The sequence below is a fragment of the Caretta caretta genome, chromosome 28, assembly GCF_965140235.1.
Source record: "Caretta caretta isolate rCarCar2 chromosome 28, rCarCar1.hap1, whole genome shotgun sequence".
Classification (NCBI taxonomy): Eukaryota; Metazoa; Chordata; order Testudines; family Cheloniidae; genus Caretta; species Caretta caretta.
Window position 1 is genome coordinate 2,660,380 of NC_134233.1, and position 17,749 is coordinate 2,678,128.

At 69.2% G+C, this 17,749-nt stretch overlaps 1 protein-coding gene and 1 long non-coding RNA gene across 6 annotated transcripts in view; one reads left to right on the forward strand and one right to left on the reverse strand.

Annotated features, from left to right (window-relative positions):
* Window positions 1–4,827, forward strand: part of DNAH2 (dynein axonemal heavy chain 2) — a 110,261-nt gene extending 105,434 nt beyond the window's left edge. For 4 of the 5 annotated variants that reach the window (XM_075123782.1, XM_075123783.1, XM_075123784.1 and 1 more), the window contains 7 exons: window positions 1,092–1,320; window positions 1,594–1,745; window positions 2,170–2,284; window positions 2,692–2,868; window positions 3,412–3,486; window positions 3,809–3,959; window positions 4,599–4,827. In XM_075123782.1, the coding sequence (XP_074979883.1) occupies window positions 1,092–1,320; window positions 1,594–1,745; window positions 2,170–2,284; window positions 2,692–2,868; window positions 3,412–3,486; window positions 3,809–3,959; window positions 4,599–4,753 (1,054 nt within the window). In that variant the 3' untranslated portion in view covers window positions 4,754–4,827. Of the gene's footprint in view, window positions 1–1,091; window positions 1,321–1,593; window positions 1,746–2,169; window positions 2,285–2,691; window positions 2,869–3,411; window positions 3,487–3,808; window positions 3,960–4,598 lie in introns of those variants that run through there. The other variant, XR_012666219.1, reaches the window with a different exon arrangement.
* Window positions 1–17,749, reverse strand: part of LOC142070232 (uncharacterized) — a 37,504-nt gene that overhangs the window by 2,158 nt on the left and 17,597 nt on the right. Inside the window, exon 2 of the long non-coding RNA XR_012666220.1 lies at window positions 4,816–4,936. This is a non-coding gene — a long non-coding RNA (uncharacterized LOC142070232). The remainder of the gene's footprint in view (window positions 1–4,815; window positions 4,937–17,749) is intronic.

A 17,749-nucleotide genomic window follows, 5' to 3' on the forward strand; every position in this document is an offset into this window, starting at 1 on the left:
GTTCAAGAAATATTTCGGTTCTGTATTTGGAGAAAAAACGTGATATAGTCTCATCATATGGTGATAACACTCATTCTGTTCCACTAGTGTCTCTGGAGGATGTTAAACAGAAGCTACTAAAGTCAGACATTTTAAAATTGGCAGGTCCAGATAACATGCACGCAAGAGTTAAAAGAGCTGGCCAAGGAGCTCTCTGGACGGTTAATGTTGATATTCACTCAGTCTTGGAGCACTGAGGAAGTTCCGGAAGAAAGCTAATGTGCCAATTTTAAGAAAGGGTAAACAGAATGACACAGGTAATTATAGGCCTGTCAGCCTGACATGGATGATGGAGCAACTGATAAGGGACTGGATTAAAAAAGAATTAAAGGAGAGTAATGCAAATCAAGATGGAAAATAGATCCTGTCAAACGAACTTGATATTTTTTGAGGAGACGACAGGTTTGGTCAATAGATGTAATAATGCTGACTAATCAAATGAACAGGGCACCCATTCAATGGGTTAAAAACTGGCTGGCAGGGCTCAAAATGGAATAGTAAACGGGCAATTGTCACCCAACGAGTGTTTCCCGTGGGGTCCCGCAGGGGTCACCTCTTGGCCATACACTGATGAACATCCTTATCAGTGACCTGGAAGGAAACAGCAACTCTTCCCTGCTCGAGTCTGCAGAGGAGACGCAAACTGGGGGAGTGGGACGGGACAAGGCCAGGGCCTCTGCCCTGGGAAGCAGGGACGCTGAAATCGCCGGGGAGGGGGTTGTGGTGCACCACTGCAGAGGGACACCCAAGGGACCCAGCTCAAAGGAGACGGAGGGCAGTAACTGTAGCACTTTGAGCTGTGCCCCCTTCATGGGTGCTCCCCTGCCTGCCCCTCTCCCTCTCTCCTTGGGGTCTCCTGTGAGGATGGCTTGCCCCATGCAGACAAAAATAGCTTCAGTGGGGGATGGCAAAGGGTGGGAGAGGAGTGAATGGAGACAGCTGGGGCAGAGGACGGGGTGCTGGGGGGCTGTAGTGGAGGGCACATAGAAGAGGGGGCTGGGGACTCTTGGGGGCTGAGCAGTTGCGAGCCCTGACTCTCCCCGTGTCCCCAGGCTGTCAGTGCTCGACACTTACTACATCCCCAAGGATGGGATCCTGGCCTCCTACCGGGAGTACATCAGCATGCTGCCCGGCATGGACCTGCCCGAGGCCTTCGGCCAGCACCCCAACGCCGACGTGGCCTCCCAGATCACCGAGGCCAGGACCCTCTTTGAGACCCTGCTGTCCCTGCAGCCCCAGATCACGCCCAGCGGGGCCGCCGGGCAGAGCCGCGAGGACAAGGTACCCGGCGGCAGGGAGACCCGGACTCCAGTGCCACCTGCACTTCAGAGGGGAGGGTCCTGGGTGCTGCCAGCTGGGCCCAGGGGTCTGCTCCCTAGATCCAGGGCAGCTGGTGAGGAGGGGCACCGGGGCAATCAGGCACCGCCACCGACTCTCCAGGCTGCCTGCAGACTCAAGAGAGCCGCCCGCAGTTCTGGGGCAGGGGGGCTCCATCCTGTGGGGACCTCCCCCAGGCCCCGCCCACCAGTGGCTCACACGCCCCTCGCCCGGCAGGTCCTGGAGCTGTCAGCCGATGTGCTGAGCAAGATCCCGCAGGAGCTGGACTACAGGGGCACCCAGAAGGTGCTGGCTGACGACCCATCACCCCTCAACGTGGTGCTGCTGCAGGAGATCCAGCGCTACAATGCCCTGCTGCAGGTCATCAGGTCAGCGCCACGGCCTGGGGGGGCACGAGCCCCGGTCCAGCTTAGCTGTTATCCCCACCCAAGGGACTGCCTTTCCGTGGGGCTGTGCAGTGCGGCAGGATGGGGCCCCGATCTCGGTCAGGAGGGTCTGGGCAGCACCCGGCGTGACGGGGCCCCAATCTCAGTTGGGGGTCTGGGCAGCACCCGGTGCGACGGGGCCCCAATCTCGGCCGGGGGTCTGGGCAGCACCCAGACTTCAGCAAACCCCTGCCCAGCCCTCCTGCAGGTCAGAGAGCCGGGATACTCCAGCCCAGGGGGCCTGGAGCCAAACGTGGGATCCCAGTGGGGAGCTCCTCTGGGCCCAGGAGAGACCAGGGGCAGCGCTGGGGGCCGGGTGTGGGGCCTGCCAAGGGGGACCCTGCATAACCTGTGTCCTCCCCCCTAGATCCTCGCTGGTGGAGCTGGAGAAGGGCATCCAGGGGCTGGTGGTCATGTCCACCACTTTGGAAGAGATCTTCAACTGCATCTTCGACGCCCGTGTGCCCCCCATGTGGGAGAGGGTAAGGGCACCCCCGGCTGGGGGGAGCGCTGGAGTCGCTGCCCCATGGGAGAGCCCCCTACCCATCCTGGGGGCCCAGGGACTCCCCAGTGCTGCCCTCCCGTGCGCTCCCAATGGAGCAGGCTGGGGGTACCGGTGGGTCAATTGGGAAGGTTCCTTCCACCCCCCCACCCGATCAAATCTTCAACTGCTGTGGGTGGGGCTTGCAGGAGAACCACCCCCTTTATCCTCCCCCATGCCCACCCCCCAGGAGTGGAGGGTGAAGAGCCCCTGTGGAGAGGGCGGAGCAGCGGAGCTAGGAATGGGGGCTCCTGGGTGATCTGTGCCTCAGTTTCCCTGTGTGTGAAAGGCTCCAAGCGCTGGGGGGCAAGCGATGCTGAGCTGTGCCGTGTGCCTGCCCCCCTCCAGGCTTACCCCTCGCAGAAGCCGCTGGCCGCCTGGACCCGGGACCTGGGCCAGCGGGTGGAGCAGTTTGCCCGCTGGGCCGAGACGGCGCATCCCCCCGTGCTCTTCTGGCTCTCGGGCTTCACCTTCCCCACCGGGTTCCTGACGGCCGTGCTGCAGGCAGCCGCCCGCCAGAACAACGTGGGTACTGCTGGGGGGCAGGGAGCCAGGACGCCTGGGTTCTCTCCCAGCTCTGGGAGGGGAGTGGGGGCTGGTGGGTCAGAGGAAGGGGGGCTGGAAGCCAAGATGCCTGGGTTCTCTCCCCAGCTCTGGGAGGGGAGTGGGGGCTGATGGGTTAGAGCAGGGGGGCAGGGAGCCAGGACACCTGGGTTCTCTCCCAGTTCTGGGAGGGGAGTGGGGGCTGATGGGTTAGAGCAGGGGGGCTGGGAGCCAGGACGCCTGGGTTCTCTCCCTGGCGCTGGGAGGGGAGTGGGGGCTGGTGGGTCAGAGCAGGGGGGCTGGGAGCTACGACTCCTGGGTTCTCTCCCTGGTGCTGGGAGGGGTGTGGGGGCTAGTGGTTAGAGTGGGGGGGCAAAGAGCTAAAAGGGCCATGGAGCCGGAGCCCCCCTCTGCCCTGGGGGCACGTGCGGGCACCTGGGGCAGTTCCCAGCCCTGCTGGAAAGGGGAACTCCTAGATGGGGGGGCCAGGTCCATCCCAACCCCTCTCCCTGCCCCCCCCTCCAGATCTCGGTGGACACCCTGTCGTGGGAGTTCATCGTCTCCACGGTGGATGACAACAACCTAGTGTATCCGCCCAAGGTGCGTGTCTGGGGCCAGAGCCCATGGGGGTTGGTGGGGTCACCTCTAACCCTCCCTGCCCCCCGGGATGGCGTGTGTGGGGGGCTGTACGTGGGGTGACGCTCCCTGCTCCCCAGGACGGTGTCTGAGTGTGGGGGGGTGTACCAGGGGTGACGCTCCCATCCCTCCAGGATGGTGTGTATGTGGGGGGGGGTGCTGTACCCGGCGTGATGCTCCCTGCCCCCCGGGACGGCGTGGGGGGGCCGCGCCCGGGGTGACGCTCCCTGTCCCCTGGGACGGCGTGGGGGGGGCCGCGCCTGGGGTGACGCTCCCTGCCCCCCAGGACGGTGTGTGGGTCCGGGGGCTGTACCTGGAGGGCGCGGGCTGGGACAAGAAGAACTCGTGTCTGGTGGAAGCGGAGCCGATGCAGCTCGTCTGCCCCCTGCCCACGGTGCACTTCAGACCCGGCGAGAGCAAGAAGAAGAGCAGCAAAGGTCTGGGGGGTCGGGGGGCACCGCCCGTGGGGGGCAGGGGTCTCAGGGTGGGGGTGCTGATAGGGGAAGGGTCTGGGGTTGTGCTGACCACATTGGGGGGTGCTGCCCGTTTGGAGGAGGGGTTGGGGGGGTACTGGGCTGACAGGGGAGGGGTGTGGGGGGTGCTGAGGGGTGGGGGCACGGGGCCAATGGGGAGGGTCTGGGGGTGGGGGCACTGACGGGTGATAGGTCTGGGGGGGCATGGGGCTGATGGGGCAGTGGGTGGGGGTGCTGTTCTGATGGGGGAGGGTTCTGGGGGTTCACTGGGCTGACGGGAGAGTCTGGGATGGGGGCGCTGATGGGCGAGAGGTGGGGGGTGCTGGGCTGATGGGGCAGGGCCGGGGGGGGCGTTGTTCTGATGGGGGCAGGTCTGGGGTGGGGGCGCTGATGTGGGTGGGTCTGGGGGGGCGCTGGGTGATGGGGGAGGCTCTGGGGTGGGGGCGCTGACGGGTGAGAGGGGGAGGGTGTGGGGGGCACTGGGCTGACGGAGTCTCTGGGCTCAACCAGAGGCTCATGGTCTCCCAGGTGTGGGGCAGGGGGGTCTCCGGATGCTCTGGGGGGCAGCCTGGGCCCCACCCCCTGACCCGCTCTCTCTCGCAGGGACCTATGCCTGCCCCTGCTATTACTACCCGAACCGGGCCGGCTCCGCCGGGCGCCCCTCCTTCGTCATCGGGGTGGAGCTGCGGACTGGCGCCGTCCCCCCCGACCACTGGATCAAACGGGGGACCGCCCTGCTCATGAGCCTGGACAGCTGAGCCCCCCCCACCGCCAGGACCCCCCCCACCCCCGGGCTCCCCCATCGCTGCAATAAACCCACCTTTTCGCAGAGCGCCGTGGGGCCTGTGTGTCACCCCCACATCAGGGGGCTGGTGCGGAGCTGCCCTCAGGGGGTGTGCACGCTGGGGGTGGGCACCAGGCAGTGGGGGCCTTGGTTTGCTCTGGGGGGAGAGGTTTCAATTTGAGTCTGGTCCCTGTGCCTCAGTTTCCCAGCCCCATTTCCCTGCAGCCTCTCTTTCTCCCGGGTCCCCACGTCATGCTGTTGAGGCCAGACGCGAACCCAGCTCTGCCCCCGAGGCCCCGGTGTTCCCCACTAGCCAGAATGGCTGCTCGTCATGTGGGGAAACCGAGGCACGGAGCACTCCCACAACTTGCCGCCAGGGGGTCTGGGGAGAATCTGCCCCAGGGGGCTCTGGATCCATGGGCAGAGCCAGGCTGGAGTGGGGCAAGAGGGATGGACTAGCAGGGGGTTGGACTAGATGACCTTCTGGGGTCCCTTCCAACCCTTATATTCTATGATTCTATGATTCTATGTAACCATGGGGGGCTCTGCTATGCTGGGGAGGGTGAGATCCCCCAGGCACTGAAACATCCCCCCACAACCCTGAACCCCCATCAGTGCCCTGCCCCCTCCCCAGCTGCAGCCCGGGCCCTTCCCCACCAGGCGTCTGGCTGGGGTGTGCGGGGGGGTCCCAGCCCACGGTGTTTGTGGGGGAACAGGTGAGATGAGTCTCCCCAGCAGGAGGCGCTGTGGTCCATACACACACACACACGGGGCGGTGGGGTGAGAGGTGCGATCACACACACACACACACACACACACGGGGCGGCGGGGTGAGAGGTGCGATCACACACACACACACACGGGGCGGCGGGGTGAGAGGTGCGATCACACACACACACACGGGGCGGCGGGGTGAGAGGTGCGATCACACACACACACACACACGGGGCGGCGGGGTGAGAGGTGCGATCACACACACACACACGGGGCGGCGGGGTGAGAGGTGTGATCACACACACACACACACGGGGCGGCGGGGTGAGAGGTGCGATCACACACACACACACACACGGGGCGGCGGGGTGAGAGGTGCGATGACACACACACACACACACACACGGGGCGGCGGGGTGAGAGGTGCGATGACACACACACACACACACACACACGGGGCGGCGGGGTGAGAGGTGCGATCACACACACACACACACACACGGGGCGGCGGGGTGAGAGGTGCGATCACACACACACACACACGGGGCGGCGGGGTGAGAGGTGCGATCACACACACACACACACACACACACACGGGGCGGCGGGGTGAGAGGTGCGATCACACACACACACACACACACACGGGGCGGCGGGGTGAGAGGTGCGATCACACACACACACACACGGGGGTGTAGCGACGTTGTGACCCCCCCACTCACAGATGGGGGGGTAGAGGCACTATGACCCTCCACACACGCGGGGGATGGGGGGGTGGAAACGTTGTCACACCCCCACACGGGGGGGAGTAGAGAAAATGTGACCCCCCCACTGGGGCGGGGGTAGAGGCTCTGTGACCCCCCCCACACACGGGGGGGGTAGAGATGCTGTGACACCCCCTCTACACACACGGATAGGGACGCTGTGACTCCCCATCCGGCGGGGGAGGGGGTGCAGGGGGCGGGGCGGTTTGACTCCGGTTTGGCGCCGGAGGAAGAACCAGCCTGAGCCGCAAGGCGAAGCCCGGAGCCGGGGCCTGAACTGCGCCACGGCCCGGCCCCGCCCCGCCACCCGGAGATGGGGGGGCGCGGGCTGCGGGGCGGCCCGGCTGTCAATCACGGGGCGCCGGAGGGAGATGGGGGGCGCCCCCCCCCGGGCCAGCTGCCGGTGGAGGGACCCGCGCGCAGGTAAAAGGGGGGGGGCGGATGCAACTTTCGATGCGTCACATCGGGAGGGTGGTGGGGCAGAGCGTGGGGGGCGGGCGCGGGGGTAACCGTGCGGGGGGTCAGGCAGAGTCGGGGGGGGGTGCAGGGGGCCCAGCTCCCCCATTGGTCCAGCCCGGATCCCCCGCCTGGGTCTGGCCCAGATTCCCCCCACAGGCTTCCCCCCCCGGGCTCCAGATCCCCCACACCTGGCACCCGCCCCCTCCCCCTGAGCCCCGCATCCCTCCCGGCCCCCCCCCCATCTGGTCCTTCCCACAGGAACACCTGGAAACCCCCCCCCCGGCGATACAGATGTGTGAGTTTTCCAGCAATTTCTGATTGGGCAGCAAGCTCTCAATCTCCCCAGCGCTCAGCCAACCGCGCGGCAGGGAGCTTTGGGGGGCGGGGGCCTCTGACTCTCCATCCTGATTGGTTAGAACTCCAGTGCTGCCTCAGCCACGACCATGGGGCCGGCGCCCCCTAGAGGGGACAGGCCCCGGACCCCATTCCCTACCCCACATGAGCCAGCCAGGCCCCGCCCCCTGAGCCAGCCAGGCCCCGCCCCCTGAGCCAGCCAGGCCCCGCCCTGGGAGCTATTCTGACATTTGCCCACTGGGGGGCGACAGGCGACCACAAGAGAAGTGCCCGGAGCTCTGACCCGGCCACCCCCTGCCCTGACACATGGGGGTCAATCCCCCCCTCCCCCCCATCCTGACCCGGCCAGCCCCTGCCCTGACACATGGGGGTCAATCCCCCCCTCCCCCATCCTGACCCGGCCAGCCCCTGCCCTGACACATGGGGGTCAATCCCCCCCTCCTCCCCATCCTGACCCAGCCAGCCCCTGCCCTGACACATGGGGGTCAATCCCCCCCTCCCCCCTATCCCGACCCGGCCAGTCCCTGCCCTGACACATGGGGGTCAATCCCCCCCTCCCCTGCATCCTGACCCGGCCAGTCCCTGCCCTGACACATGGGGGTCAATCCCCTCCTCCCCCCCATCCTGACCCAGCCAGCCCCTGCCCTGACACATGGGGGTCAATCCCCCCCTCACCCATCCTGACCCGGCCAGTCCCTGCCCCGACACATGGGGGTCAATCCCCCCCTCACCCATCCTGACCCGGCCAGTCCCTGCCCTGACACATGGGGGTCAATCCCCCCCTCCCCCCCATCTTGACCCGGCCAGTCCCTGCCCTGACACATGGGGGTCAATCCCCCCCTCCCCCATCCTGACCCGGCCAGCCCCTGCCCTGACACATGGGGGTCAATCTCCCCCTCCCCCATCCTAAACCAGTCAGTCCCTGCCCTGACACATGGGGGTCAATCCCTCCCTCACCCATCCTAACCCGGCCAGTCCCTGCCCTGACACATGGGGGTCAATCCCCCCCTCACCCATCCTGACCCAGCCAGTCCCTGCCCCGACACATGGGGGTCAATCCCCCCCTCCCCCGCATCCTGACCCGGCCAGTCCCTGCCCTGACACATGGGGGTCAATCCCCCCCCATCCTGACCCGTCCAGTTCCTGCCCTGACATATGGGGGTCAATCTCCCCCCCCCCCGCCCTGGCCAGTCCCTGCCCTGACACATGGGGGTCAATCCCCCCCTCCCCCATCCTGACCCGGCCAGCCCCTGCCCTGACACATGGGGGTCAATCCCCCCCTCCCCCATCCTGACCCGGCCAGTCCCTGCCCTGACACATGGGGGTCAATCTCCTCTCCCCCCCATCCCGACCCGGCCAGTCCCTGCCCTGACACATGGGGGTCAATCCCCCCCTCCCCTGCATCCTGACCCGGCCAGTCCCTGCCCTGACACATGGGGGTCAATCTCCCCCCCACCCCGCCCTGACCCAGCCAGTCCCTGCCCTGACACATGGGGGTCAATCCCCCCTCCCCCATCCTGACCCGGCCAGCCCCTGCCCTGACACATGGGGGTCAATCTCCCCCTCCCTTGTCCTGACCCGGCCAGCCCCTGCCCTGACACATGGGGGTCAATCCCCCCCTCCCCTGCATCCTGACCCGGCCAGTCCCTGCCCTGACACATGGGGGTCAATCCCCCCTCCCCCATCCTGACCCGGCCAGCCCCTGCCCTGACACATGGGGGTCAATCTCCCCCTCCCTTGTCCTGACCCGGCCAGCCCCTGCCCTGACACATGGGGGTCAATCCCCCCCTCCCCTGCATCCTGACCCGGCCAGTCCCTGCCCTGACACATGGGGGTCAATCCCCCCCTCCCCTGCATCCTGACCCGGCCAGTCCCTGCCCTGACACATGGGGGTCAATCTCCCCCCCCCCCCCCGCCCTGACCCGGCCAGTCTCTGCCCTGACACATAGGGGTCAATCCCCCCTCCCCCATCCTGACCCGGCCAGTCCCTGCCCTGACACATGGGGGTCAATCTCCCCCCCCCCCCCGCCCTGACCCGGCCAGTCCCTGCCCTGACACATGGGGGTCAATACCCCCCCCGCCCTGACCCGTCCTGTTCCTGCCCTGACACATGGGGGTCAATCCCCCCCGCCCCGCCCTGACCCAGCCAGTCCCTGCCCTGACACATGGGGGTCAATCCCCCCCTCCCTTGTCCTGACCCGGCCAGCCCCTGCCCTGACACATGGGGGTCAATCCCCCCCCCGCCCTGACCCGGCCAGTCCCTGCCCTGACACATTGGGGTCAATCCCCCCCTCCCCCATCCTGACCCAGCCAGTCCCTGCCCTGACACATGGGGGTCAATCCCCCCCTCCCCCCCATCCTGACCCAGCCAGCCCCTGCCCTGACACATGGGGGTCAATCCCCCCCCATCCTGACCCGTCCAGTTCCTGCCCTGACATATGGGGGTCAATCTCCCCCACCCCGCCCTGGCCAGTCCCTGCCCTGACACATGGGGGTCAATCCCCCCCTCCCCCATCCTGACCCGGCCAGCCCCTGCCCTGACACATGGGGGTCAATCTCCCCCTCCCCCATCCTAAACCAGTCAGTCCCTGCCCTGACACATGGGGGTCAATCCCTCCCTCACCCATCCTAACCCGGCCAGTCCCTGCCCTGACACATGGGGGTCAATCCCCCCCTCACCCATCCTGACCCAGCCAGTCCCTGCCCCGACACATGGGGGTCAATCCCCCCCTCCCCCGCATCCTGACCCGGCCAGTCCCTGCCCTGACACATGGGGGTCAATCCCCCCCCATCCTGACCCGTCCAGTTCCTGCCCTGACATATGGGGGTCAATCTCCCCCCCCCCCGCCCTGGCCAGTCCCTGCCCTGACACATGGGGGTCAATCCCCCCCTCCCCCATCCTGACCCGGCCAGCCCGTGCCCTGACACATGGGGGTCAATCCCCCCCTCCCCCATCCTGACCCGGCCAGTCCCTGCCCTGACACATGGGGGTCAATCTCCTCTCCCCCCCATCCCGACCCGGCCAGTCCCTGCCCTGACACATGGGGGTCAATCCCCCCCTCCCCTGCATCCTGACCCGGCCAGTCCCTGCCCTGACACATGGGGGTCAATCTCCCCCCCACCCCGCCCTGACCCAGCCAGTCCCTGCCCTGACACATGGGGGTCAATCCCCCCTCCCCCATCCTGACCCGGCCAGCCCCTGCCCTGACACATGGGGGTCAATCTCCCCCTCCCTTGTCCTGACCCGGCCAGCCCCTGCCCTGACACATGGGGGTCAATCCCCCCCTCCCCTGCATCCTGACCCGGCCAGTCCCTGCCCTGACACATGGGGGTCAATCTCCCCCCCCCCTCCGCCCTGACCCGGCCAGTCTCTGCCCTGACACATAGGGGTCAATCCCCCCTCCCCCATCCTGACCCGGCCAGTCTCTGCCCTGACACATAGGGGTCAATCCCCCCTCCCCCATCCTGACCCGGCCAGTCCCTGCCCTGACACATGGGGGTCAATCTCCCCCCCCCCCGCCCTGACCCGGCCAGTCCCTGCCCTGACACATGGGGGTCAATACCCCCCCCGCCCTGACCCGTCCTGTTCCTGCCCTGACACATGGGGGTCAATCCCCCCCGCCCCGCCCTGACCCAGCCAGTCCCTGCCCTGACACATGGGGGTCAATCCCCCCCTCCCTTGTCCTGACCCGGCCAGCCCCTGCCCTGACACATGGGGGTCAATCCCCCCCCCGCCCTGACCCGGCCAGTCCCTGCCCTGACACATTGGGGTCAATCCCCCCCTCCCCCATCCTGACCCAGCCAGTCCCTGCCCTGACACATGGGGGTCAATCTCCCCCTCCCCCATCCTGACCCGGCCAGTCCCTGCCCCGACACATGGGGGTCAATCCCCCCCTCCCCCGCATCCTGACCCGGCCAGTCCCTGCCCTGACACATGGGGGTCAATCCCCCCCCATCCTGACCCGTCCAGTTCCTGCCCTGACATATGGGGGTCAATCTCCCCCCCCCCCCGCCCTGGCCAGTCCCTGCCCTGACACATGGGGGTCAATCCCCCCCTCCCCCATCCTGACCCGGCCAGTCCCTGCCCTGACACATGGGGGTCAATCTCCCCCTCCCCCATCCTCACCCGGCCAGTCCCTGCCCTGACACATGGGGGTCAATCCCCCCCCCCGCCCTGACCCGTCCAGTTCCTGCCCTGACACATGGGGGGCAATCCCCCGCTTCCTGTCCGTCTGGGTGATTTTCTCGGCACCCCAGCCTCAGCCTGCTAAACTGTGATATCCAGTGACAGGGAGTTCCCTGGGCTAATTGCCCAGCGCCTCCGTCAATATCTTTAATTCCCTTTCCTTTCATGGCTAGTGGGACACCTGGCTCTGGGAGGGGAGGGGGGGCTGGTGGGTTAGAGCGGTGGGGGGGGGGGCTGGGAGCCAGGACTCCTGGGTTCTCTCCCCAGCTCTGGGAGGGGAGTGGGGGCTGGTGGCTTAGAGCAGGGGCGGCTGGGAGCCAGGACTCCTGGGTTCTCTCCCCAGTTCTGGGAGGGGAGTGGGGGCTGGTGGCTTAGAGCAGGGGCGGCTGGGAGCCAGGACTCCTGGGTTCTCTCCCCAGTTCTGGGAGGGGAGTGGGGGCTAGTGGTTAGAGCCCGGGGGGGGGGGGGTCGGGGGAGCAGGGAGTCAACCTCCTGGCTTGCCCAGGCCAGAGAATCTCCCCCTGGATGGGGGCTGGTAACTTGGGTTTGGCTGAAGTGCCTTCGAGACAGGCTTCCCGACCGGATCCAAGCCGCCAGCGCCACCCCCCCCGGCTGCTTGTTCCAAGGGCCCCTCGCTTCCCGCCGTCGGGTTGGGCCCTACCTTTCTCCGCTGGGCTGGAGCCCTTTGGGGCCCGGGATTTCCTCCCTGCGCAACCGTGGCCCCTCTGAGCCCCCCCTCTCCCGCACCCCGCTAGAGCCAGGGTGATGGGTGTGCCAAGGGACGGGGGGCAGGCGTTAGCCAGTGGCTGGGGGGCAGATTTTCCACCCCAGCCTTCCTGTGGCCTTGCCCCGTTTCCCCTCCGGCTAGGGGATCTCCCTGTGCCCAGGTCACGCAGAGCTCAGAAAAACGGACAAGGCTGGCCGATTACTGCCAGCTTCATCTGCGTCATGCCACCTGTTCCCCGTCCTGCCAGGTGCTGCCCAGGCCCCCCCAGCCAGGATCAGGGCCCCCGTCGCGCCGGGCGCTGCCCCAAACCCCTTCCAGTCCAATTCAGCAAAGGCAGGAGGGGAAACTGAGTCACAGAGCTGGGCCGTAACTCTCCCACACTCACAGCACTGGGAATGGAACCCAGACATCCTGCGTCCCCCGTCCCTGTCTTGGGCCCTTCTGCAAGTTCTGTTCGGCCCCTGCATGTGATCCCGCGGATCCCCTTCTGGGGGGGTGGGGGCGGTGCCTTGTAGCCACAGCCACTGTTGTGGCCCCACCCCCAGCCAGATGGGTGGCACCAGGGGCTCCATGGGCCTGGTGTCTCTCTTCCCCCCCAGTCCCCTGGGGTGATCCAGAGCTCTGAGGCCTAGAGTTAACACCCCATTGAAAGGCACAGGGCAGCTCCCCCCTCCCACAGTGACGGGCTCAGGCTCTCTGCAGACTCAGGCAATGTTACTGCGTGGGGCACAAGCGCCCATTCTCCCAGCCAGGGGGCCTGGCAGGTGGGTCCAGGAGCCGGTGCCCTGGGGGCAGGCTGACGGTGCCAACGCCCTAAGCCGCCCCCCGATGGCGGCGCTGAAGTCTCAGGCCAACCAGTTTCCCGGCTGCAGAAGCCAGGCTGGCCGGACCCACCGGGCCCGTTCTCCGAGAGCGGCTGCCCTCACACGCCGCGCGGTGGGGCGAGCCAACATCTGCTCCGTCTCGGCTGCCCCGGCTTCCTCCCTGGCGGGGCTCGGCGCCCACAGCTGGACCGATCTGATAGAGGCCTTGGTTTTATTGTGTTTAAAGCCTCAGGTGTAATGTGCCGGGCGCCTCCCAGACCCCCCCGGACCGAGGTCGGGGTCCCGTCACGCTGGCTGCCGCCCAGACCCCCCCGGACCGAGATCGGGGCCCGGGCGCCGCAAAGATTCACACAGTACTTGTGCCAAAGAGCTTGAAATCTATATAAACAGAGGCTGGCGGGTGGGGGGAAACTGAGGCACAGAGAGAGGAAGGAACATAGCCAGTGGCAGAGCTGGGGAAGGACCCCAGGCATCTTGGCTCCCAACCCCACACCGCTCTCTCCTGCTCTAACCCACCAGTCCCCCCCACAACTCCCAGAGCCAGGGATAGAACCCAGGCATCCTGCTCCTCAACCTGGTTCCTGCAGCCCCGTCCATCCCCTTTGGGCCCTGGGTAGCCAGACACCGGAGCTGCTCCCCACCTGTCCGGCCCCACCCACCCTGCACCCCCCCGGGTGTGACTGGAACCGGATCGCCCCGAGGGAGGGCCCACCTGCTGGTGGGCTGCGGGGACAGGTGCGGCCCAGCTGGGGTGGGGGTGGGGAGCGGTAACCTGATCCGGGTGGGGGGGAGTAGGCACATCCCTGCCCCCCCATGTCGGGGGCAGAAATGAGATGCTGCTTGAAAAGGCAGAACGGGCAGGTAGGGGGTCTTCCTGCTTTGGGCAGTTCTATGCTAGGGTAGCAAATACAGACCCCTCCAGCCAGGATCAGGGCCCCCGTTGTGCCCCACTCCCCTCCCAGAGCCGGCGAGAGAACCCAGGAGTCCTGGCTCCCAGCCCCCCAGCTCCAACCCACTAGACCCCACTCCTCTCCCAGAGCCGCCGAGAGAACCCAGGAGTCCTGCTCAGACCCGCCTGCCTTGGCACAGAGGTGGGGGTGGGTACGAGACAGGGAGTGGAGTCTGGGGGTTAGATGAGGGTGAGTCCCTGTGCCTTTGCCTCAGTTTCCCTTCTCTGGACCGTGGCCGGAAAGACGCTGATTGGCCGGCAGGGCGTACGGTGAAGGGTTGTTATTGTAGGGTTGGTCGCAGGCCCCCGCCCCTCCCCCACAGCTCCCTGAGCCCTGGGCAGGAGTTAATCAGTAACCTGGACTCTGCCCCCACCCGCCCCCGCAGAGACAGAGAGGAGCCAGCCTGCCATAGGCCTGGGGTCCCCCCCCACACCCTCTGCTAGCCCAGCCCTCACTCCCGCCCCACAGCCCCCTGCCAGCCCAGCCCTGCCCCCCCCCCCCGGCCCTGCCGGTGCCCCTCACTCCCGACCCGCAGCCCCTGCCAGCCCAGCCCTGCCCCCCCAAGCCCTGCCGGTGCCCCTCACTCCCGACCCGCAGCCCCTGCCAGCCCAGCCCAGCCCCCCCCAGCCCTGCCGGTGCCCCTCACTCCCGACCCGCAGCCCCTGCCAGCCCAGCCCTGCCGGTGCCCCTCACTCCCGACCCGCAGCCCCTGCCAGCCCAGCCCTGCCGGTGCCCCTCACTCCCGACCCGCAGCCCCTGCCAGCCCAGCCCTGCCAGCCCAGCCCTGCCGGTGCCCCTCACTCCCGACCCGCAGCCCCTGCCAGCCCAGCCCTGGACCCCCCCAGCCTGGCCGGTGCCCCTCACTCCCGACCCGCAGCCCCTGCCAGCCCAGCCCTGCCAGCCCAGCCCTGCCGGTGCCCCTCACTCCCGACCCGCAGCCCCTGCCAGCCCAGCCCTGGACCCCCCCAGCCTGGCCGGTGCCCCTCACTCCCGACCCGCAGCCCCTGCCAGCCCAGCCCTGCCAGCCCAGCCCTGCCGGTGCCCCTCACTCCCAACCCGCAGCCCCTGCCAGCCCAGCCCTGCCAGCCCAGCCCTGCCGGTGCCCCTCACTCCCGACCCGCAGCCCCTGCCAGCCCAGCCCTGGACCCCCCCAGCCTGGCCGGTGCCCCTCACTCCCGACCCGCAGCCCCTGCCAGCCCAGCCCTGCCAGCCCAGCCCTGCCGGTGCCCCTCACTCCCGACCCGCAGCCCCTGCCAGCCCAGCCCTGCCCCCCCCCAGCCCTGCCGGTGCCCCTCACTCCCGACCCGCAGCCCCTGCCAGCCCAGCCCTGCCGGTGCCCCTCACTTCCGACCCACAGCCCCTGCCAGCCCAGCCCTGCCAGCCCAGCCCTGCCGGTGCCCCTCACTCCCGACCCGCAGCCCCTGCTAGCCCAGCCCTGCCAGCCCAGCCCAGCCCCCCCAGCCCTGCCGGTGCCCCTCACTCCCGACCCGCAGCCCCTGCTAGCCCAGCCCTGCCAGCCCAGCCCAGCCCCCCCAGCCCTGCCGGTGCCCCTCACTCCCGACCCACAGCCCCTGCCAGCCCAGCCCCCCCCCAGCCCTGCCGGTGCCCCTCACTCCCGACCCGCAGCCCCTGCCAGCCCAGCCCTGCCGGTGCCCCTCACTCCCGACCCGCAGCCCCTGCTAGCCCAGCCCTGCCAGCCCAGCCCAGCCCCCCCCCGCCCTGCCGGTGCCCCTCACTCCCGACCCACAGCCCCTGCCAGCCCAGCCCTGCCCCCCCAGCCCTGCCGGTGCCCCTCACTCCCGACCCGCAGCCCCTGCCAGCCCAGCTCCCCAGCCCTGCCGGTGCCCCTCACTCCCGACCCGCAGCCCCTGCCAACCCAGCCCCCCAGCCCTGACGGTGCCCCTCACTCCCGACCCGCAGCCCCTGCCAGCCCAGCCCTGCCCCCCCAGCCCTGCCGGTGCCCCTCACTCCCGACCCGCAGCCCCTGCCAGCCCAGCCCTGCCCCCCCCAGCCCTGCCGGTGCCCCTCACTCCCGCCCCCAGCCCCTGCCCCCCCAGCCCTACCGGTGCCCCTCACTCCCGACCCGCAGCCCCTGCCAGCCCAGCCCCCCAGCCCTGACGGTGCCCCTCACTCCCGACCCGCAGCCCCTGCCAGCCCAGCCCTGCTCCCCCAGCCCTGCCGGTGCCCCTCACTCCCGACCCGCAGCCCCTGCCCCCCCAGCCCTGCCGGTGCCCCTCACTCCCGACCCGCAGCCCCTGCCAGCCCAGCCCAGCCCCCCCCAGCCCTGCCGGTGCCCCTCACTCCCGACCCGCAGCCCCTGCCAGCCCAGCCCTGCCGGTGCCCCTCACTCCCGACCCGCAGCCCCTGCCAGCCCAGCCCTGCCGGTGCCCCTCACTCCCAACCCGCAGCCCCTGCCAGCCCAGCCCTGCCAGCCCAGCCCTGCCGGTGCCCCTCACTCCCGACCCGCAGCCCCTGCCAGCCCAGCCCTGGACCCCCCCAGCCTGGCCGGTGCCCCTCACTCCCGACCCGCAGCCCCTGCCAGCCCAGCCCTGCCAGCCCAGCCCTGCCGGTGCCCCTCACTCCCGACCCGCAGCCCCTGCCAGCCCAGCCCTGGACCCCCCCAGCCTGGCCGGTGCCCCTCACTCCCGACCCGCAGCCCCTGCCAGCCCAGCCCCCCAGCCCTGACGGTGCCCCTCACTCCCGACCCGCAGCCCCTGCCAGCCCAGCCGTGCCCCCCCAGCCTTGCCGGTGCCCCTCACTCCCGCCCCGCAGCCCCTGCCCCCCCAGCCCTACCGGTGCCCCTCACTCCCGACCCGCAGCCTCTGCCAGCCCAGCCCCCCAGCCCTGCCGGTGCCCCTCACTCCCGACCCGCAGCCCCTGCCAGCCCAGCCCTGCCCCCCCAGCCCTGCCGGTGCCCCTCACTCCCGACCCGCAGCCCTTGCCAGCCCAGCCCTGCCCCCCCAGCCCTGCCGGTGCCCCTCACTCCCGACCCGCAGCCCCCTGCCAGCCCAGCCCCCCCCCAGCCCTGCCGGTGCCCCTCACTCCCGACCCGCAGCCCCTGCCAGCCCAGCCCTGCCCCCCCAGCCCTGCCGGTGCCCCTCACTCCCGACCCGCAGCCCTTGCCAGCCCAGCCCTGCCCTGCCCCCCCAGCCCTGCCGGTGCCCCTCACTCCCGACCCGCAGCCCCCTGCCAGCCCAGCCCCCCCCCAGCCCTGCCGGTGCCCCTCACTCCCGACCCGCAGCCCCTGCCAGCCCAGCCCCGCCCCCCCAGCCCTGCCGGTGCCCCTCACTCCCGATCCGCAGCCTCTGCCAGCCCAGCCCCCCAGCCCTGCCGGTGCCCCTCACTCCCGACCCGCAGCCCCTGCCAGCCCAGCCCTGCCGGTGCCCCTCACTCCCGACCCGCAGCCTCTGCCAGCCCAGCCCCCCAGCCCTGCCGGTGCCCCTCACTCCCGACCCGCAGCCCCTGCCCCCCCAGCCCTGCCGGTGCCCCTCACTCCCGACCCGCAGCCCCTGCCAGCCCAGCCCTGCCCCCCCAGCCCTGCCGGTGCCCCTCACTCCCAACCCGCAGCCCCTGCCAGCCCAGCCCTGCCCCCCCAGCCCTGCTGGTGCCCCTCACTCCCGACCCGCAGCCCCTGCCAGCCCAGCCCTGCCGGTGCCCCTCACTCCCGACCCGCAGCCCCTGCCAGCCCAGCCCTGCCCCCCCAGCCCTGCCGGTGCCCCTCACTCCCGACCCGCAGCCCCTGCCAGCCCAGCTCCCCAGCCCTGCCGGTGCCCCTCACTCCCGACCCGCAGCCCCTGCCAGCCCAGCCCCCCAGCCCTGACGGTGCCCCTCACTCCCGACCCGCAGCCCCTGCCAGCCCAGCCCTGCCCCCCCAGCCCTGCCGGTGCCCCTCACTCCCGACCCGCAGCCCCTGCCAGCCCAGCCCTGCCCCCCCCAGCCCTGCCGGTGCCCCTCACTCCCGCCCCCAGCCCCTGTCCCCCCAGCCCTACCGGTGC